Source organism: Sebastes fasciatus, chromosome 19, assembly GCF_043250625.1.
Source record: "Sebastes fasciatus isolate fSebFas1 chromosome 19, fSebFas1.pri, whole genome shotgun sequence".
NCBI lineage: Eukaryota > Metazoa > Chordata > Actinopteri > Perciformes > Sebastidae > Sebastes > Sebastes fasciatus.
In genome coordinates, this window is record NC_133813.1 from 7,834,445 (window position 1) to 7,857,042 (window position 22,598).

The following is a 22,598-nucleotide window of genomic DNA, read 5'->3' on the forward strand; positions in this document are numbered from 1 at the left end:
ATAAAGTCATTGAGCCCCGTCACTTCACAAGACACGGGAAACCTCTATTGGTCTGGAGGAGCTGCAGGATTTATTTCTGCACAAACGTCCACTGTAAAACAGCGAGAACGCGTGCAGTGTGTGAGTGAAGGCAAGCAGGCAGAGGAGCAGAGTACAGCAGAGACTCCGGCCTTGGAGACCAAAGCTACGGTCTCCCCCGCGTCCTCCGACCGCGGCCAACATTGTTTTGCAAGACGGGCTCCACTAGATATAACTTTGCGGTTTTGGTGCTTCTGTGTAGTTTGTGTTGGAGTCTTGTCTGAACAGCGTAGCCACACGCGAACGCGCATGGGACACTGACCCGGATTGATATATACGTGTCAGAAGTTACAAACAGTCCCTTTAATATACCCAATACATTTTTTTTTACATAATTTCTTAATTATGGGCTTCTGTAATTAAGGTATTTTTAAAAGGTTTAGCTTTTGCTTTTCAAATTAATGGACAGATTAAGGGTTCTCTCGCTATGAAACACCTTGATTTAGATTCTGATGAATTTTCAGAGGTATATTCATTTATTCATTAAGGGTATTTTAAGCAATTGTTCTTTCACAGTGTAAAAGAATTTGGTACAAGAATTTGTCAACTACTTTAAAGTCAAAACTGCTCCAACAAATGAAAATCTGCTCAAAGATTGTTGGTCAACCCCTTGAGAAACTCTATGAATCAGCCTATCATAATAACATCTTAAGGCTGGCTAACAACATCGTCTCTAACCCCAATCATGTTTTGAACAGTGAATATCAACTGTTACCATCGAATCGGAGATACAGGGTTCCACGATTTAATAAGGTTAGACTGAAGCACTCTTTTTTGCATCAGTCAATCCTTAAACTAAATATGGAGCCTAATCCCAGATCAAATGTGCGGTAAAGGGCCCTGAATATTGTCTTCTGTGATTGTAATGTTTAAATGTTTGTATCCTTGTTTATTGTCTTTGTCCTTTCTGTGATGTTGCAAACGGAGCTGCTGTTATGCAAAACAAATTTCAGACCTGTCTGACAATAAAGTATAAAGTATAAAGTATATAAAGTATAAGTATAAGGAACCACAAAGAAATATTGAGGGGGAACTGATGTTTCTGCAACTAAATATTGTCGGTAGGCCTACACTCAGCTATAGAAGAAAATGTATTGTTTGACATAGATAATAAGCTCAGAAAAGTTTGGCCTCTTTCTTGTAAATTTGTATTTATTTTATTTATTTTATTTTATTTTATTTATTTTATTTGGCCAAAATAACTTAAGCATGCCAAACAATGCTGCTTTTAATCTGAAAAGAAGCTAAACCCAAACCGGAACTCCTGTCCTGTTCCTGTCTAACTTGACGGTGTGAGAGAGAGAGAGTACCTGATCTAACGGATCTAACGGTTGTTAGACATTTTGAACATTAACGGTCATCTCAACACGGTTTATCTTTCTTATTATTAGCCGTTAGCTCGGTTCTTAGCCTCCTCCGAGGCTACATTTAGGGAGGAATCCTGGAAGCAGCCGGAGAACCGCGGATATCTACGCGACATGGATGCTTCGTGACCCGCGGCAGGTGTGTGGAGGAGATGCCGGTGGAGCCTCCGGCGGTGGCGGCGGCTGGAACCGGCCCCGGCCGAGTGGTGCTCGTCAAGAAGATCATCATGAAGGACGGAGCAACGGTCGGTGGATGAACCCGTCATTTTGATATTGATATTAGGAGATTTAAAATTATGTAGGCTTATATATTATATTTAATTATTTTATATTATATTTAATTATATTTCATTTTTTATATTATATTTAATTATATTTAGTTTTTTATATTATATTTAATTAATTTTTTATATTATATTTAATTATATTTCATTTTTATATATTAAATGATGCATGTTATATTTATATAATGTACAGTTAGAATTAATTAAAAATAATAATAAAAAAACGGTTCAGGTGTGTGTGACGTATTAAAACATATGACGTAAGCATGTTGCTCATTTTCTAATTCAGTTGTGCTTTATGTTCATTTTTCAACAAAAACAACCATAAATAGGACCATTTCACATATAAAAGCTGCTCAAATCGGCTTAAAAATGTATTTATTGACGATTGCTTGCAGGAATAAACCACCAGTAATAGAAATAAACATGATAGAGATGATAAAATGAATGGATGACTACAGCCAGAACCGAGCAGCTGGGGTCCAAAATGGCTGTTTTTGTGTCGGATGGAGATGGAGATGGAGATGGAGATGGAGAGAGAAGTGTGTTGTGTTGTGTTGTAAATGTAATGGAGAGCCTGGCAGAGCGGGTTTATAATGTGGCCCACAGTCACAGCTCAGCTTAGTGCGAGGAGAGGATGATGATGTGGTCATGGATGGATCCATTATCTGTTGCATAACAGCTCTCTGCCTGAACTACTGCGAGGACAGCAGATCCAACAGGAGGCTCTGTCAGCCTCCATTTTAACATCCTTCATGAGAAATAATTACATTATTTTAACACCACTAGTTTGTAATTTACTTTATTGAGACATATAATTTCAGGGGGAAACAGAAACATGCTATTAAAATGATCTTTATCTCAAATTGTGTTGTTACAGCATCAAGCAGAAACATGAGGATTTGCTGTTTTTCTCTGTCTGATATATAATGTCTGAAAATAATAGAACATTTGAAGACTTCACTTTGGGATTTTTAAAATTTTAATGGGTATTTTTTTCATTTATAATTTTCAGACATTGTATTGATGATGTTCAATTGAAAAAAAAAGAATTGACAGATTCATAAATAATGAAAATAATAGTAAGTTGCAGCCCTATACACACACATCTTCACATAAGGATTTATAAACCATCTACAATACTGTAAATGAGTGGCATCTCAATGAGAGTGTGTGTGTCCTGGATTAATTGACCTGTTCTTACCAACCTGTCGAGATTGAAAATAACATTAATAGAACCATCATCTAAGGGTTCATTCATTCAGCATCACTAAGGTCACAAGTTTTGTAGTAGTAATAAACTAAACTAAATTCACTCTAAATACACACACCAGGTAGAGCTGAAACATTCAGTAGATTAATTGAGTTGATGGACAAAAATGCCAAAATGGCTCGACTTCCTAGTGCAAAAGTACCCAGATCTTCCGGCGATCTTCCGCATCCATTGGGCCCATGGAGCAGGTGCAGTAGCGTCCGGTCGCTCACATGGCTCGGTCACGGGGGTCACAACCGTCGCGGTGTCGTCGCGGCTTGCTAACTCCGTCTCCCAGCCCTCGCTCCAGCCTCGGTCTGGGTCTCATTCACATGAACGGAGGAAGGGAAATAACTCTGGATTCAGCTATTAGTGCATTTTACAACTTTTAGGACCTAATAATTCAAATAAAGGATATTCGAGTGTTCATACTGGGAAGTATATTCACCTCAAAAAAAATTTGCCACTGAGTTACAGACGTCTCTTTCCCAATGTAAGTCTTTGGGGAAAAGTATTTTTGGGCACAATGGCATCACGTGACAGACACAGAAGTTGTAGCACTGCCGTTTGGCCACTACGATAATTGGGATCAACGACTGGCGCTCCTGGGGGCTTGGGTACCCCTCATGCGTTACTTTTGGACGGACTGGGGACAGTGTGTCAAACGATCAATGTCATTTGATATTGTGAGTGCTACAGGCATGTGATGGCTCTGAGGTTCATATCTGATAGACAGTGTGTGGGAAGGCAGATGATTTATGAGGCAGTGTGTGTGATGCCGGCAAGTTTGTTCTTGTTGGAGATGGTTAACATGGTGAAGAGGCAGGGGGAACAGTACAGTGGGAAGGGTTGGATTATGCTTTTGTAAAGCAACAACAGGAACTGGGCGGGCAACAGACAGCGCTCTGAGTTTACGGATGACATGAAGTCTTTGCTGGGATCTTTTATAGATGTCAGTGATGTGTTGATTGAAACTGAGTTTATTGTCTGTGATGAGTCCGAGATATTTGAAGCTGGTCATGCTCAACTGTCTTGCCGTGGATAGAGGCGGGGTTCAGTCCAGTATGGGTTGTGTTTGTAGTCCGAGTAGAGACCAATCACGTTGGAGCAGGCTTTGGTTGAATGCAGGTAAACAGTCCGTGTGGAGAGCAAAAGAGGCGGGACACATTTGCCCAAACATAGGCGCTGGAATGGGGGGACAACAAGACTTTTTGTCCCCCCACTTTCAGGTGTTATGGTCATAAAGTGGTAACGTAGCCAGGTAGGACCTTGGCAATAATGTCTATTTGCTGTCTAACATGTCGGGCCTTGGGCCTAATTAAAATGATATCAGTGATCTGACATCCAGTGTGCTACAGTTTCATAATAAACTGAAAATATTTGTCCACTTTTCAACGGGTGGGGCAGCGCAGTTCCAGGCCCGGGATGAAGGTGGCTCGATATTACTATGTCACTGTATTGCATTGTTCGTTAATTTGAAATTAATTAAGAAAAAATGGTATCAGCCATGTTTGAAGTATCAAAGGCAACCAGAATATCTGAAGATAGCGGAAATCTTCACCCCATTAATGTTCGTCCTCTAATATCCCTCCTGCTGACATGAAGCGTAATAATACAGGAGAGCAGCAAAGAATGAGTCATTATCTAAAATATGTGATGGTAGAACCTGTAATTATCCAAGCTAAAGATAGAAAATAGTCCATATCACCACCTTAATCCTGTGTATCTGTGTCAGTAGGTTGACAATCACTTCATGTGCGCTGCTCCACTTTAATACTCGTTCTATTTTAATCAGCCAAACTGCTCAACTGTGTTAAAAAAAAAATGGGTTTATTTCCTAGCCTGCTCTTTTATAGACGATTACCTGTACGCCATAAAATAATGTCATTATGCAAAGGTTAAAATCTGTATGTTTTTATATGTAATTTTATTTGTTTATTAGTCAATAGACTAATCATGACGTTCATGATTGCGTCACGGTGTTAGCTGGAGGCAAAACACCAGAAAGACTGGAGGCAAACACTAGCAGTGGGCTAAAGTTACACATCTAAAATGTCATCTTGGGGTCTAATGCTGAACCTGTAAGAGACAAAACCTGTGCAGTAGAGGGCAAGAAATCCTGACATTTAGTCCCTAGAATGGACCAACCTCCAAAAATACTGGAACTTACAATTCCCATAATTCAATGTGATACCATATTTCTTTAAGCTGCATGGGAACAACCACGTCTTTTAAACTCCTCTACCTCAGTTTGTAACGTAGGCTTTCTGGTATGAACCGTGATGATGTCATAGCAATGTCATCAGGATTATTTTCACAGACTTTAAATATCTTCATCCAGAGCCACAGAAGACATACAACTGCTAACATGATGACAAACTGATGTTGTATGTAATGTAAAATTCACGTTAAAATGTAATTGTGATTGTAAAAGGTGTGTATATGTGTGTGTTTCAGCTCCAGCAAGGTATCGGCAGGCCCAGCGTGTATCACGCGGTGGTGGTGATCTTCCTGGAGTTCTTCGCCTGGGGATTACTCACCATGCCCATGCTCACTGTGAGTAACACTGTGTGGTGGTGGGAAGACGTTGGTCATATGTTTGTGACAACTTCCGAGCAACTGAATGGGTTAATGCAGATTGTAGTGAACTTTAAAGCTGGAGTATCCTCTAGTGGAGCGAGATATGCAGCCTAGTTTTTTACCTTTTTACCATTTTTTGCTTAAACTTTGAATCTGTGTAGGTTTTCTAAATATCGGTGTTGTGCCTCTCTTCGTAGGTTTTACATGAAACATTTCCCCAGCACACGTTCCTGATGAATGGCCTCATTCAAGGCGTGAAGGTAAGAACTTCACCACTTCAGCTTTTTGACTCATACTGTAGATATCAATACATCCAGTTCCATAAAGATGGGGGACACACAAGAGACAGATTAATGTCAACATTAGGCCCGAGCATTGGTCAGGCTCCAAAACCTCTGCATCTTACATTTCTCGTAAACACCCATGTTTTTCAACCCGAATGACATCACTATGACATCATCAGTATAATTTTCTCAGGCATTATTTAAAAGGTACTAACCATGACTAGTAAACTTATCTTCATGTTTAAAAGAGTAATAAATGTGGAATCTTGTTTGATATAAGACCAAACAACAGAAATATATTTCACTATTGCAGATGTAGGATTGTTTATTTGGTCGCCTCTTCCTATCAAGGGTCTGCTGTCATTCATGTCTGCTCCTCTGATCGGTGCGTTGTCGGACGTGTGGGGCAGACGGACCTTCCTGTTGGTCACCGTCTTCTTCACCTGCGCTCCGATCCCTCTGATGAGGCTCAGCCCCTGGTAGGACTCACTGCTCTCTGCTGGCACAATCATGTTAACGTCATACAAACTGAGATCTACATGTACAATGATGGCCAATAATGTTGATGTTTTTAATATTTTTTCTATCGATAAATAAAGCTTAAACAGAGGGGGTCAATGAGATTTGAGATCAGTCGACTATAGGCAAGACTTGACCACTCAGATTCGTCTATTCAGATTCTTAGTCGGGGACACCGCTAGACATTCGGTACAGCCCTAGCGAGGTCCAACATTGATGTTGGGTGATACGGTCTGGCACACAGTCGGCGCTTTAGTTCATGCCAAAGGTGTTGGATGGGGTTGAGGTCAGGGCTCTGTGCTGGCCAGTCAAGTTCTTTCACACTAAACTGGGAAAACCATTAATATACTGGAAGTAAAAAAAAAAAAAGTTGAAATATCTCAAAAAAGTTTTTCACGCTTCCTGAGGTGTAAAAGTTAGTCTATCGATAAAAAACAAAATGCAAGAAAGTGCAATGGAAACGGACTAAATCACGACGTACATGCAGCTTGTGACTTAATCAGATTTTGCACATGGTTTCCCATTGTTTGAGGTTGTACCTTCAATATATGTAAAAGAAAATCCATCCACAGTTGGAATTTGAAACTGGAACTGAGTTTTCCTCACACCTGCTCTTCCTACAGGTGGTACTTCGCCATGATCTCCATGTCTGGAGCTTTCTCCGTCACCTTCTCGGTCATCTTCGCCTACGTTGCTGATGTGACGGATGAAAGAGAGAGGAGTACAGCCTACGGTCTGGTAAGGACTCCTGTTTGATGCGTTGTCATACAAAATATATGCATATGAAAGTATACAAGAGACAATTCCTTTGTCTGATGAATATACAGTGTTTTAATTTATTTATTCATCTTCTATACATTTGAGACACTGGAAGAATTTAACAAAATCTAGTAGAAACACATTGAAAGAAGGTCGTGTGTTCAGTTTATTGTCCTTATAATAAAGACAAAAATGCTTCCAGCATCTCCGCCTCTTGGTTTCAACAAATTAAATGCAGCCTTTAGCCTACTGGGTTTTCCAACCTTTAAAATCCATCTTCTTTGTCTCTCTCTCTCTCTCTCTTCTTAACTCTGTAGGTGTCGGCTACTTTCGCAGCCAGCCTGGTAACGAGTCCAGCTATCGGTGCGTACCTGTCGGCCTGGTACGGAGACAACCTGGTGGTTCTGCTGGCCACGCTCATCGCTCTGGCCGACATCTGCTTCATCCTGCTGGCCGTGCCCGAGTCTCTGCCGGACAAGATGAGGCTCAACACCTGGGGGGCGCCCATATCCTGGGAGCAGGCCGACCCCTTCGCTGTCAGTAACCAATATACTACAATACAGTATCTGATTGGTTGGTTGAATAATGAAGTCATAGCAGGTGGATTTGTTGTGTTTTTGGACACAGTAGTGGCGACGTGGGTGAAGGCACCTCAGTGTTCCTCATCACAGTAACATTATTTTAATAATTTAATGATGCTATAGGATTACATTGTATGAAAGCCTGATACTGCTACAGCATAATGATATAATAATATTTGATAATGGATATGAGTCAGATGCATTTCCCAGACTGTATCATTGAGTCCCAGGCATTACAGTAACTTTGTATTTCCCGTCTCTCTCTCTCTCCTTCAGTCTCTGAGGAAGGTGGGTCAGGACCCGACAGTCTTACTGATTTGCATCACTGTGTTCCTGTCTTACCTGCCAGAGGCCGGACAGTACTCCAGCTTCTTCCTCTACCTGAGACAGGTGAGACACACTGCTGCCTAATGCACTGTTTTCCCAAGAGCAAGTATTAACAGTACTACTACCATTGTTACTACAACTGCTTTTTAAAGTGACTGTGTGTGGAATTTAAAGATTTTCGTCACATTTGCGCTATCAAATTAATAATTTTCTGTGCACCAATTAACATAACGTTAAACAATAGCATTGGTGATTTTGGACTATTTTTTAGGACGGCTCACTCCTAAATCATCTCAGCACCCCTAAAAAAACAATTATCAAACCTTCTGAAACCCATGGGATCCGTGACAACAAACAAATGACTGTCTTTAAGAGGCTGTGCCATGAAGATATTAGGCAAAATTGTGCCGATCATCCTCTGAATGCTCTAGGTCTCTAGTTTGTGGTTGTAAGGTTTCATGAGGCTGTGATTATCCTAGAGGTCACCACAGGTCATTTTATACAGCGAGGTCAAGTCAAGGTCAAAAAATTGTCTCACTATATGAAATACCCAATTTATGTAATTCCATGACTGTTTATGAACCCCAGTATGGAAAAATATTCAAATACACTATTTTAGAATACGTGAAAATAACAGGGGAGAATCGTGGGTATCCGTAGAACCCATTCTCATTCACATATCTTAGTTTATTAGGGAGCATAAAATACTTGTTTTTTTCTCAATGACTCTTTAGAAAGTAACAATTATGATAAAAACAAATGTCTATCTGTCCCTCCAGGTCATAAATTTCTCCTCCACGACCATCGCTGTCTTTATTGGAGTGGTGGGCATCCTGTCCATCGTAGCACAGGTAACACAAACACTCCAGAGGATATTCATACACCATTTACACATAAAGCCCCATTTACACTCATCATTTCTAGTGTCACATCCTGACACATGAATTATACATGTTTCTTACACAAGTACAAGGTCTGAACAAAATAAAAATCCCTGTTCCTCCCTCTCCCTCCTCAGACTCTCTTCCTCACACTGCTGATGAGGACTCTGGGTAATAAAAACACCGTTCTGTTGGGTTTAGGCTTCCAGATCCTCCAGCTGGCCTGGTACGGCTTTGGATCAGAGCCATGGTGAGATCTGATGAGAGGTTTCTGTTTTTCACCACCTGTTTTTGGTTGTAGGTTGAAAAGAGGGAATGGTTAGCAATATGACATGATTAGTATAGCTACCTAATATCATATGCATTGTTTATTGGCTCCAATAATCAAACTAAGAAGCTGATGTTTGTTCACTGCTGGTGAAAAGGTGTATGATTCAAGGAGTTGTAGTTCTTTTAACCTAAACCATAATCTTATATTTTGTTGCCTAAACCTAATGACATAGTTTTGTTGCCGAACCTTAAATTGTTTCTGTGGTGGCGGCATTGAAATATAATCTGGACAATATCACAAAGAGATCTGACATACATGTTTGTTAACAGGATGATTTGGGCAGCTGGTGCTGTAGCAGCGATGTCCTCCATCACCTTCCCAGCTGTCTCTGCTCTGGTGTCACATTCTGCTGATTCGGATAAACAAGGTGATAAAGAAAACCTCTCCTCTCTTTCTCTCCTCTCCTCTCCTCTACTCTACTCTACTCTACTCTACTCTACCATACTCTACTCTACTCTACTCTCGTCTCATCTCCTTTCTCTTCTCTCCTCTCTCTTCTCTCCTTTCCTCTTTCCTCCCTTTCTCTCTTCTCCTTTCTCTCCTCTCTTTTTCTCCTCTCCTCTCCTCCTCTCCTTTCCTTTCTCTCCTCTCTTTCTCTCCTCCCCTCCCCTCCTCTCCTTTCTCTCCTCCTGTCTTCTCCTTTCTCTCCTCTCTTTCTCCCCTCCCCTCCTCTCCTTTCTGTCCTCCTTTCCTCTCCTCCTGTCTTCTCCTTTCTCTCCTCTCCTTTCTCTCCTCCTCTCCTTTCTCTCCTCCTCTCGTCTCCTTTCTTTCCTCCTATTCTCTCCTCCTCTCCTCTCCTCCTCTCCTCAGATCAATAGGTCAGTGTGTTATTATGGATTTTTCAGATGGAAGTTTGTATTACTAAACCAGGCAGTGAAAGTTAAATCTGTCAGCAGATACAGCGTTCACTGTGTCTCCAGTAACATGTCTCCAGTAACATGACCATATCTTGTCCCCCCCCTGCAGGCGTGGTCCAGGGCATGATCACAGGGATCAGAGGTCTGTGTAATGGTCTGGGTCCAGCTTTGTATGGATTCATCTTCTTCCTCTTCAACGTGGAGCTCAGCCCCATAGACCCCATCCAGGGAGAGTTCAACATCGACCCCCTGCCTGTGCAGAGTCCCACTGAGGTACAGCCAGCATACACTCAAATACACTCAAATACACCCCAACCCTCCACACCAGAGGCTCACAACCTTCCTCTCTTTCTGCAGAAAACTGTTCTGCACTTCTTGCCTGCATCTAACTATATTTACTCTAAGCAGTTATGTCAGCAGTCTATCGTAGGCAGGCGGTCACACTGATGTTTTGTTTTGTGCTGTTAATTGATTTCCAATAATAAATGTATGCATGATTTGCATAAATCAGCATATTTGCCCACTCCCATGTTGATAAGAGAATTAAATACTTGACAAATCTCCCTTTTAAGGTACATTTTGAACAGATAAAAAATGTGTGATTAATTTGCTATTAATTTCGATTAACTATGGACAGTTATGCAATTAGTCCCATTTAAATATTTGAATCGATTGACAGCCATATTTTTTGATTAATTGATTTTACTTGGAATTAAATGTGTTATATAAAATGAATTGCCATGCCATGTTTAACAGAGAAAATATGAGCAATGTGTGATATGCTTTAGTCAGTTGTGCTCCAGATGAGATTTGAGAAAATGAAAGGAAAAATGTCTTTCTCTCTCTCAGCGAGGCCTCATCCCCGGCCCGCCCTTCCTGTTGGGGGCGTGCAGCGTGGTTGTCGCCTTCATCGTTGCACTCTTCATCCCCGAGAAGACTTCCTTCTCCTCCTCCGCCTCCCATCTGTCCCTCAGCGACAAGCCCCACCTGGACAGCAAAGAGTCGATGTCCTCACTGGCCGGCGTCCACATCAACACCCCCCTTCCGGGCAGTGACGAGGAGACCCCTCCCACCGCCAGCGACGAGGACTTTGAGCCGCTGTTGCAGGACAGTATCGTTTGATGGACAGGTGGAAGGACCACAGAAAGTGGGACTTACATCGCGGTTTGAATGATTGACTTTCTGTAACAAAGATGAGCACATTTTCTTTGCTGCAAGGTGGAACTAAGTGTACTTTTATTGTCAGAAGATTGCGATTGGCGGCAAGAAGCTCCAATAGCATTATTGCGTTGCCAGGAGGCGGTACTGACATATAACTTCAGGCAGTAACATCTTTTGAGCGACCAATGAGGATGTTTCTTTCACCAGGTGACGGGAGCTGCAAATCAGATGTTGTCGTACGATTTGACAGAAGAGGATTATTTGACTGCCAGCAAGACGGCGGGGCCACCAGGGCCAACACAGTTTAAAGGGAAACCATCGTTGGATTGACAAGAGGAGGGACTAACTGTTTTTTTATGGCCTGGTTTGGGACACGCCCACATCAAATCCCCTGAAGGGAAAGAGTATTTTTGCGTTTTTAATGGAAGGATTATCGTTCATCTTTAAGCTTGAAGTTGTTGATTGTTTTTGTGATAAACAAGAAAAGGTGTTTTTACCTTCAGCTGTATCATTTTTGAAGCCGTATTTTGATGCTGTGATTATTTCTTATTGGTTATTGTACAAATGAAACAACATATTTACTGCAGCCAAAACATTAGTGTTGATTTATACTTTTTTTTTTTGAAGATTTTAAGAAGTTTTTCTTTTTCTTTTTGGCAGGGTTTTTATTCTTTTATAAGTGTACAGTGTCTTACCTTCTACGAGCTATCGATCGCTAACAAGGAATGAATGTGATGAGCTGAGAGATGAGTCAGCCACCTGAAATCCAACATGTCAAAAGTTTTAATAGTTATTTTCATCTCACGGTCATCAAAAATTAATCAAAATAACAGAGCACCTCCCCGGGTAGTTTTTACTCGCAATTTCACCAGATATTATCCCCGTTTGTCACTCTACCTCAGATCAGCGTGTTTTTAAATCACACTCAACCTGGATTTACTCATCTTGTATCACGTTTATTTTATTTTTATATCAATATTATATATATATTATGAATGCTGCTGGCTGCTGCCAGTGGGAAAACCTCAGAGCTGCAACTTTAGCTGTAGCGGTCAACAGTGTTGGAACATCGCTGGACATTTGCGTGCTGAGGGGTGTCTCATAACCCACAGTTGGAAGGTTATTTGTTGCAGATATGAGGTTTTTCCCTGACAGCAGTGATATTCCTGTGAATGAACTTATACTTGAAGCATCAGACGGAGATTTTACCAGAGCTTTAGAGAAGACTTAGAAAGTTTAGCAGTATATAACTGACACAGAGTGCACATATAGTTATTTGCTTAATGAGCTTGAAATGTAAATGTACATGTGAATGATATTAGGGTTTGTATATAAGGGAGATTGGCTTGTTTATTGTGGTTGATATGAAGGTTTTCCTTCAGTTTTCAGTCCTGTGTAGATCAATGGCACTAACACAGTCTGGGTTGGGGGTTCAATTCCCCCCTGTGCAGCTAAACATATATAACTGTTATATGAGATCATTCTTTATGTTTTATATGTTCATTCAGATTAGATTATGAAACAAAATATAATGATAGTTATTTGTCACGCCTGAGCATGTTTACCTGCACACTAGTATCCTGGTAATGAGTCTTATTTTCATCTTTTTTTTTTTTTTTAAATACAATTTGAAAGGTGCTAGATCAGATCAACGTATCTGCAATTTTTCTTGTATAAACTTAAACAGATTTTAATAATTTTTTTTAATCTAATCTGTTTAAGATCTTTCATTAATCAAAGACTACTTGAAATAACCCAAATCACATAATTTTTGAAAACCAGGATGAGTGAAAATCCAAGTTTCTGTAGCAAAGATGATCATAAAATCCCAGATCACAAGTAGGATATTAGTGTGCATGTGAACACTCACAGTTATCTAATTGACGACTGCACTCGCTCAGTTAGTCCTGCAGCAGTGACTCTGACTCGACAGTGTAAATATTGTACATGGATTGGATGTTTGTACATGTTAAGATATGAAATGTACATGGGATTCACTGTAAATACACGTTGTCTGTCGTCTTGTCTGGAAATGTACCAGCCAGTTGTTGGTTATTGGAAATTAAAACAGAACAACACTAGGCATCTGCTTGAATAGTGCTTTTTTTTAATTCTAGCTGGTTGTTATTCCCACACATCCTCCTGAGAACCAGAAAAATGTTTTCTCTTTAGCCTATTTCAACTGTGGAATGACTCATCTCATTCAGAAACAGTGACTATATGTTCTGTTATATGTTCTTGGTGTAGGACATGAGGACGTCACTGTGGAAAAATAACATTTGTAGTGCATTTATGTAACTGTACACACTGTTAGGTCTGATGAACTCGATTTAATTTGTTTACTAAAGGAGATCTGAAGAACTTAACATAGTTATAACCATGACTTTACTTTCTTTCAGAGCTAGAGTGAAGGTATCATGTGAAACTAGAAAATCTAAGGAATCCATTGGTACCAACCATGTCATACTAGCTCGTTGGGAGGGAGGTTAAATAAAAGTCCAATGTTTGTTTTTCTGGCGAGGAAAAACTGGCATGGCCATTTTCAAAGGGGTCCCTTGACCTCTGACCTCAAGATATGTGAATGAAAATGGGTTCTTTGGGTACCCACGAGTCTCCCCTTTACAGACATGCCCACTTTATGATAATCACATGCAGTTTGGGGTGTTATGTTATATTACAAATTCATTATAAATTAGATTTTGATTTTTTTTTTAAATAATACATTTTAGATTTAAAGGTCATACATACCTTGGAAACATTAGATGACAAACAATGTCAGGTTCATGATCTTCCTTCCTTCTACTAAATATTTAAATGTCAAATCTCAATCTAAATTAAAATCATCAAATGAGCTAAATTGCATTAAATTTATTGAAATAAAAATATATATCTTATATAAAAAAAATATATATTTTTTTTGTATATTGTATTATTATATATATATATATATATATATATATATAATTAGACTTTTTTATTATTTAGATAAAATAAAAAAAGCTATGTAGTGTAGAACAGAAGTGCCTCTGTGTGTTGACATTGGGGCAACAGCTAAAATACTAAATAGCTATTAAATATTTAAATGTCGAATCTCAATCTAAATTAAAATCATCAAATGAGCTAAATTGCATTAAATTTATTGAAATAAAAATATATATCTTATATAAAAAATACATATATTTTATTTTATATTGTATTATTATTATTTTATTTTATTATACTTTATATATATATATATATATATATATATATATATATGAATCTCAATCTAAATTAAAATCATCAAATGAGCTAAACTGCATTCAATTTATTTAAATAAAAATATATATTTTATATTAAAAAAATATAAGTATTGTATTATATAAATATTAATTTATTATTTAAATTAAATTAAAATAAATTCATGTAGAATAGAGCAGAAGTGCCAGATCTGTGTGTTGACATTTGGGCAACAGCTGAGGAGATGAACAGCAGTCAACAGCGACCTCTACTGGGCAATGCGGGTTATTGCTCCCAGTCTCGTCCAATCAGAGCCCGACTTGTGAGTCACGTGTGGCGGCATAGAAAGAAGAAGAAGGCTCCAACGGCAACAATAATGGAGGCGCCTCCGTTCAGCTTCACACCGGAGCGCTTCTGGACGGAGGAGAAAGAGAGGTCACTCATTGCCTTCTTCTCCAGTAAGTCAAACACTCTACAAACAGCAACTCTTAACTCAAAAAAAAGTTGCTGTTTTGGTCGATGTGTTGTCGTAAACTAGCAACAAATTGGGGGCAACCGTTGCTCGACGAGACCGACGGAAATGACCAGACAGAGAACAGCAATGGCGACTACAGCAACTGAAGAATAGTTAGCTGTTATTCACCTTAAAATGTGTTAAAAAACAGCTTCTTAACTTCTGTTTGTGTGTTTTAAACGTTTCACCTGTTAGTCTGAATATGATTAGATGAAATTAATGAAGTATTTTGGCTTTTAATTGAATGTAAATGGAGTTTTGTTAGATTTTAGGATCAGTATTCATGTTGTGAAGTTACAGTGCTTCTGATTGTCAACACATTTTAGTCTCGTCTTTAAGCCTAATGCAAATTATACAATATTTTTTCAGGAACTATAATAATGCATAGTGACTCCTGATGCTCCCATATGTTTTTCACCACAATATCCTAAAAAAAACACACACATATCACCTAACTAAATATATATATATATAAACATACATTGAATATGTTCTCCTTAAAGGTCCCATATCGTGCTCATTTTCAGGCTCATACTTGTATATTGTGTTTCTACTAGATCATGTTTACATGCTGTAATGTTAAAAAAAAACTTTATTTTCCTCATTCTGTCTGTCTGAATATACCTGTATTTACCCTCTGTCTGAAACGCTCCGTTTTAGTGCATTTAATGGAATTGCAACGGAATTGCGTTGCTAGGCAACAGCTTAGGTCCATGTTTACTTCCTGTCAGCTGATGTTATTTACATACACTGCAACAGGAAATAAACTGGGACATGTGTCAATGTGTACAATGTTTACGTTTAAAACTGTGTAATGGTCTAAATATTGTATATTTGTGACATCACAAAATGACAGAAATCCTAACGGCTTGTTCTAAACGCACAATTTCTGAATACGGGTTGTGTATATTCCTCCGTATATTGTGCATTTTGATAGTTTAACAGTATTTCTAAAGCACTTAAACTTGCTTTATAATATAAAAGACATGAAAATCTCACTTTTTACAATATGGGACCTTTAAAGCCACCAGACTCTCAGATGGTTCTTTTTTTTTTTTTTTTTTAAAGTTATTTTTTGGGGGCATTTTCCATTTTTTTTATTGAGAGGACAGTGGATAGAGTCTTGGAAAGGGGGGAGAGAGAGAGTGGATGCGGAAAGGGCCACAGGCCGGATTCGAACCCGGGCCGCCGCGGTCAGGACCAAGCCTTGTTACATGGGCGCCCGCTCTACCAACTGAGCTAACCCAGGCACCCCAGATGGTTCTTTTAAACAAACCATCTGGCGGGTCAGGTTACGATGAACCAACATTTGGCAATAATGAAAAAGAAATGCTTTGTTTGTATTTCCCAGCGCACAGTTGTCTGTGGAACCACAAGTCAGAGAGCTACAAGAACCGACAGCTGCGATGGAAAACCCTGGAGCACCTGAGGATCCTCCTGTCAGGTCACCCCCCACCTGCTCCTTTCACAGGTAAGGCTGTGGTTCGGAGCCATTGATTTTCCCAAGTTGCATTTTGTTTAGCAGCAAAAAACATCTGCTCTTCTGTTTTTCTTTCCAGTGGAAGACATCAAGAACAAGTTCAAGAACCTCCGCACCACCTATCAGCGTCAGTACAAAATGGTAAAGGCCAGCCAGGTGTGCAGGTCGGACGACGTGTTCGTGCCGCAGTGGAAGCACTACCAGCAGCTGATGTTCCTGCAGGGCTGCTGGGACCAGGACGACGGCCCCGACGACCAGCCGCCCTCGCCGCTGACCGTTCCACAGGAGGAGAGCCAGCCTGTCGTCACCTCCCCGGGGCTGATCATCTCCTTCCTCCCCACCCTGTCCACCTCCTCCCCCTCCTCGTCCACCTGCATCCCCTCCAACATGATGATTAAATGTTACTGGACTGAAGACAGGGAGCGTGAACTAATAGCCTTCTACTCCGGTAAACAAAACACAGATTCATATGATTAGTTGTTACAGATGGTTTTGGGATACAAAGACAAAACATTCTGATGGTTTGTTTGGATTCTTACAATGACGGTGTTTCCTAGTTAATGGGTGTTGTTGTTGTCGTGCACAGAGCATAACTGTCTCTGGAAGAAGAAGTCTGAAAACCACAACAACCGTCAGCTCAGACAGAGGCTGCTGGAGGCTCTGAGGAACCAGCTGTCTAACCACGCAGTGTCTTTCTCAGGTAAACAATATCACATTGTCCTGCTTGTTTTTTAATGACTGCAGCCCAACATGTTATCCCTGTCTGGGTTCAATTCCCACTGGAGATCACAAGTACAATACAATTCAGGAAACTGATGCTGGACCAACATTTTTATTACATGTTTCACATTTTATTATCATCCCTTAAACCATCCCATGACGCCCCCACAAGGCCCAGTCGCCCAACCTAAGATCCGCTGCTTTAAGATAATAGGTTAACATTTAGTTACTTAGTTATTTTCTTTCATGAGGGAGAACTTTGCGATCTGGGTCACTCCTGTTATGCAGCAACTGTCCCAATGAATAACTTCCCCATATTTTCTTTAAAATGTGTTGAATATTTATAGCAAATGGCTTAAATTATAGATTAATAGATAGATTAAGGTCTTCTTAGAAAATAAACAAAGAATAATTCACATAATTTTTTTATATGTATATATATATATATATATATATATATATACATATATATACATATATATATATATATATATATATATAGGTTCCCAGAGGCGTGCGTGCGGTAGTTGTCGCTCTAAAATCAAATAGAAAAAACAACATGAATTGAGAAACAAGTGATGTAGGAGATTTTAATATTTATTCATGAACTTATGGAAAGTGACTTCTTCGTTCCTGTTTTGCAGTTGAAGACATGAAGTGCAAGTTCAAGAACCTTCGGACAGTTTTCAACCGTGAGTACAAGGCGGTCCAGGCTAGCAGGCTGTCTGACAAACTCTACGTGTCCAAATGGAAACACTACCAGCAGCTGCTCTTCCTCTGCGAGTCCTGCGACGAAGACGACAGCCCGGACGACCTGCAGATACTGACGCCACAGGAAGACAACGATCTGGAACATGGAAGCCAAACACCTTCTTCCACCCTGAGCAGCCTCTCCTCTGGCTCCGCCCAGACCAACAACAACAAGTTCAACAACCCGTCCGCTCCCTCCAGCGATGCCAAAACCAACACCAGCGCTGCATACCAAATCTTCCTCTCTGCGTCTCCAGATAATCTCAAACTAGAGAGCCCGACAACTGCTCCCACATTCCCCGCCTCTCCGTCCACGGACAGCAAACCTTGCACCAACCCCTCCCCTCTAAATGACAGCAGACTGTGCAGCGACTCCCGCTGCCACTGGAACGAGGCCAAAGTTCAGCAGCTCATAGCATTTTACTCTGGTAGGTGGCATCATTTATGTTGCTGTTGGGTTTTTTAAGTTAAAGGGCTTTGTGGGTGTGTATAGACCAGGCTTGATATGATGAGAGGCAAGTGAGAAAAAAAATTCTGATCTAAATTGTTGGTAACACTTCATTTTACAGGTCTGCAAATTTCATGGTAATTAGGTGATAATTAGCAAGTAACCTATTTGAAATTTCTTTGGAATTACTGCCAAATTACCCCAATATTTACCACCAAAATGTATCGAAAATTACTTTATTGTAAACATGTTATGTTAACAACTGAAAGTGATATAGTGAGAGGAATAATACTAATCATGTGCTTATTTCCAGGGCACAGCTGTCTGTGGAACCACAAGTCCGAGAGCTACAGGAACAGGCTGTTGAAACAGAACCTGTTGGAGACGCTGAGCAGCCTCCTGTCTGACAACGAGTCAGTCCCATTCACAGGTAACAATGATGGTTATAATGTTGTCAATAGGATAACTTTGACTTTAAGAGAAATATTTCATAAATGTGATGAGAGCCATTTTCAAAGAGGTCCCTTGACCTCTGACCTCAAGATATGTGAATGAAAATGTGTTCTATGGGTACCCACAAGTCTCCCCTTTACAGACATGTCCACTTTATGATAATCACATGCAGTTTGGGGCGTTATGTTATTACCTGTGAGGGTTTCTGGACAATATTTGTCATTGTTTTGTGTTGTTAATTGATTTCCAATAATAAATATATACATACATTTGCTTAAAGCAGCATATTTGCCCACTCCCATGTTGATAAGAGTTTTAAATACTTGACAAATCTCCCTTTAAGGTACATTTTGAACAGATAAAAAATGTGTGATTAATTTGCGATTAAATTAAATATTTCAATCGATTGACAGCCCTAGTAGAAACCCAAAATACAAGTATCTTTAAATTGTGATCTGAAGAAAATGATTCCTCATACCATTTCTCCAAAGTGTTGATTCTAACAGTTTCTGCGATTCTTCATTATTCAGTGGAAGACATAAAGACAAAGTTCAGGAACCTGCGAACCATTTTCCAACGTGAACACAAGGCAGTGAGCTCAAACAAAACATGCGGTTCAGAGGACTTTTACCTGCCAAAGTGGAAACACTACCGCGAGCTGATGTTCCTCTGTGACTCCTGCGATGAGGACGAGCGACCTGAAGATCTCCATGAGCCGCAGGAGTCCGGCCTCCTCCACCTGGACAGCCAAGCCCTTACCAGCCATTACCACGGCGCCAACCAAACTGCTACCAAACTGAACATCACGCCGCGGAGCCTCGAATCCCCTCCCTCGCCTACTCCCCCAGACTCCCAGCACTCGTCCCCCTCCTCCTCCCCCTCCACGGCCTCATCCAGAGTGTCAGGAGGACGCAAGCGAGCGAGCCGTCGCCTCGTGCCGCCCTCCAGCGATGTGCTGGACATCATGAGGACGTTCTGTCAAAGCCAGGCGGTGTCGCCGCACGCAGGGTTCCTGAAGTACGTGGAGGAGTGTCTGAACGAGACACCGCCAGACAAAGTGAAGAAACTGAAGAAGAAGATAATTGAGACGATCCACAGCGTGTCAGAGGAGGTTTAGTGTTTGTGGAGCTCAAGTCAGTCTCACTGTTGTTTTTTTCTTCTACCTTAGTCTCTTTCATATCCACCTTATTCCGAGACCCCATGATGCCTTGCGTGAATTATGGGTGCAACTTCTGGTGCATCGTGTCACTGAACCGGAACTGGCGTTTTCCATGGTAACGCTGCGCTAATCCTCTCTCCTGGAGCAATTGTATTAAAAATCTAGTAAAACATGTGTGAACACCACCTATTACACCTCAAATGGGATGATGTGACCTGAATAAGTGGCCTCATATAACCTACACTAGCATATTTAGTTACTTTATTGACTCCGTTGCTACAGACGGTGAAGCGATGAACAATCTGAAAAGCTCTGAGGCAGATCAGTATTTCCACAGTAACACGGTTTTGTTTTTTTCTACACAGATAACCGTACTTAAACTATTTTATAGTCTAACGCTGCCCTGCACTCCGTGCCATAAACTGCCTTACATTTTAAACTGTAAAGAAAATAGTAAAAGTAACTGGCTGTCATTAAACCAACGCTACAATGCTGTGTCCTCCCTACACATGAAATCATAAGTAGGTCTGTAGGTAGGCGATGGAAACCGTACCGTTGGTCACAAGAACAATCCCTTTTTCTGGTTCTTAGAACAGCCGCGGACAGCGCAACAAGTACCAGAGCTTTGCAAGGACATTTTAGAAAATGTAAAGTCTACAGTAATGTTCCCGAGAATAAGGTGGATAGCTTCCTAACAGTTGTACTAACATTACTCACCAGCTATTAACTTGCCAAAGGTAGCACCCTAATGCAAACAATAGCATGTTAACATACATAAGTTATCATCTCGGTCATAAACATGAACCAAAGTGTTTGACAAGTGGACATTTTTATCTGTTGGTGGAACTAGAGGAAAGGATCGGGATCACCAAAGCCATGTCATTGGTGGACCATGTTGGGCTGACTGACATCTTTGTATGGATTTAGTGCTATCTATTGTAAAACCACACCTGAATTTGACCAAAAGACAATAGATTGACATATTCTTAAAGCACTACAGTATTTTAAAATGTGTTGTGAATAACTGTTGTTGCCAAAATGGTCATCCAGAGAACCTTCCCAAAAACAATTAAATCACAAGAGACTAGTAAAGATAGAGGAAAACGTCAGCGTCATTCCCCGCGCTCAAAGTATATTTTTGTCCCACTGTGTGGTTTTAATGTCACGGTGATGAGATTCATTCCTAAATGACATACCCACCATTTGGGTTTTTTAAGTTTATATAAATGTATTTTGTGAGTACAGGTGTTTCAATATTTAGGGCAGTATTTACAAATGTTAAGAATTCAGTCACAAAAGAACCTTGTTTTCTGAACCTGTAATGTGCCCCTTTTATTTATTTTAGCTTTCTCTAAAGCTACGTAAAGATCTACGTATGAGAATGTTACATTTACCGTTTCTTTGCTCATCAACTTGTTGAGGTTTTATTGCTATTATCTCATTAACAGCTGCTGCACAGCTGTAAAAATGATTTTAAGTTTATAGACCTGCAAGTAGTCATTTGTAAAAAAGATCTATGCATGTTAATACTTTTAAATGTTTAAAAAAGATGTACTTATTGATTAAATCAAAATCTTTTGAAGCAATAATGGTTATTTTTTTGACATCGGATATTATTGACAGTTTTTTAAACCTGTTTTTTTTCACATTTATATAAGAATAATTTATATCATTTGTTTGGTGTTTGCACGTTTGTGTAAATCTGCACGTTTGTTTGAATCTGTCTGTGCCTTATCAGAATCACAGTAACTGTATTACCAGTATGTGCAGAAATTTGTCCTCCCAACTTTGGACTTTATATGTATATTATTATTATTATTATTAAATATATAAAATATAAGGACCAACGGAAGGTGTGTGTTGTTTTTTCCTCGAAAACTTACTCCGATAATCATATTTTTGTTTTGAGATCATCTTCACAAATCAACACTACTTTCACCAGGGTTAAAGTGTACTGATATTATTTTAAAATAATTATTAAAAAGGTAACTTTACAGGTTGCTTAATTCCAGCTATTTACAAAACAATTTTTATTATTATTTATTTATTTATTTTATTTAGTGAAGCATGACAAAACAGTGGAAATTTGACAAGACAAACAGAAACAAACAAAAGAGATAAATAAATAAAATACATCGGGTGTCATGACAAAATGAACGGGACAGGCCAATTCTAACAAAACAAACAAAATGAGACAAATAAATAGATGTTGGTGGAGGGAGGGTGGTGTTATTGACAGTGCAGGGCAGTCTGTTGTGTAAGGTTCTAGTGTGTGTGTACAGTTGTGTGCGTTTGTATGTATGCAGTGTGGGGGGTGTAGGGTGTTTGTTTGTTTGTATTTAAAGAGGGGAAAGAAAAGGGCGGGAAAGAGAGAGGGGGGGCGGGGTGGGGGGTTGAGTATTTTTCGTGGCAAGGGTGGCTTATAATATCCCATGGTCCGACAATGTTATGTTATCATATTTTGTCTTTATATATTGGTCTTTATTTGTATTTGTATTTTTTTTGTTTTTGTTTTTTGTTTCCTGAGACAGGTTACCTCCTTAAGCTGCCCCCAGACCCTGGAGAGAGGGCTGGCTGTCAGAGGTGTCTACTGTTGC

General features: G+C 39.9%; 2 protein-coding genes across 2 annotated transcripts; both read left to right on the forward strand.

Moving 5' to 3' along the window:
- The first annotated feature begins 1,395 nt into the window (after window positions 1-1,395).
- Window positions 1,396-13,341, forward strand: mfsd14ba (major facilitator superfamily domain containing 14Ba). The gene is made up of 12 exons (XM_074617797.1): window positions 1,396-1,687; window positions 5,436-5,534; window positions 5,756-5,818; window positions 6,194-6,321; window positions 6,985-7,099; window positions 7,438-7,656; window positions 7,978-8,091; window positions 8,808-8,879; window positions 9,047-9,159; window positions 9,510-9,607; window positions 10,207-10,370; window positions 10,947-13,341. Exons 1-12 carry the CDS (start codon window positions 1,595-1,597, stop codon window positions 11,217-11,219), a joined length of 1,551 nt encoding a protein of 516 aa, XP_074473898.1. The 5' UTR covers window positions 1,396-1,594; the 3' UTR covers window positions 11,220-13,341.
- Window positions 13,342-14,799: 1,458 nt separating this feature from the next.
- Window positions 14,800-21,845, forward strand: LOC141757367 (uncharacterized). The gene is made up of 7 exons (XM_074617804.1): window positions 14,800-14,935; window positions 16,343-16,462; window positions 16,551-16,919; window positions 17,058-17,171; window positions 17,836-18,369; window positions 18,703-18,819; window positions 19,373-21,845. The coding sequence occupies exons 1-7, from the start codon at window positions 14,854-14,856 to the stop codon at window positions 19,957-19,959; spliced, it is 1,923 nt and encodes a 640-aa protein (XP_074473905.1). The 5' UTR covers window positions 14,800-14,853; the 3' UTR covers window positions 19,960-21,845.
- The last annotated feature ends 753 nt before the right edge of the window (window positions 21,846-22,598 follow it).

Coding starts and splice junctions, on each gene's coding strand:
- mfsd14ba (XM_074617797.1), top strand. CDS start 1,595: ATGCCGGTGGAGCCTCCGGCGGTGGCGGCGGCTGGAACCGGCCCCGGC. Junction 5,535..5,755: donor TCACCATGCCCATGCTCACT/GTGAGTAACACT, acceptor CTCTCTTCGTAG/GTTTTACATGAAACATTTCC. Junction 10,371..10,946: donor CTGTGCAGAGTCCCACTGAG/GTACAGCCAGCA, acceptor TCTCTCTCTCAG/CGAGGCCTCATCCCCGGCCC.
- LOC141757367 (XM_074617804.1), top strand. CDS start 14,854: ATGGAGGCGCCTCCGTTCAGCTTCACACCGGAGCGCTTCTGGACGGAG. Junction 14,936..16,342: donor ACTCATTGCCTTCTTCTCCA/GTAAGTCAAACA, acceptor TGTATTTCCCAG/CGCACAGTTGTCTGTGGAAC. Junction 16,463..16,550: donor CCCACCTGCTCCTTTCACAG/GTAAGGCTGTGG, acceptor TTTTCTTTCCAG/TGGAAGACATCAAGAACAAG.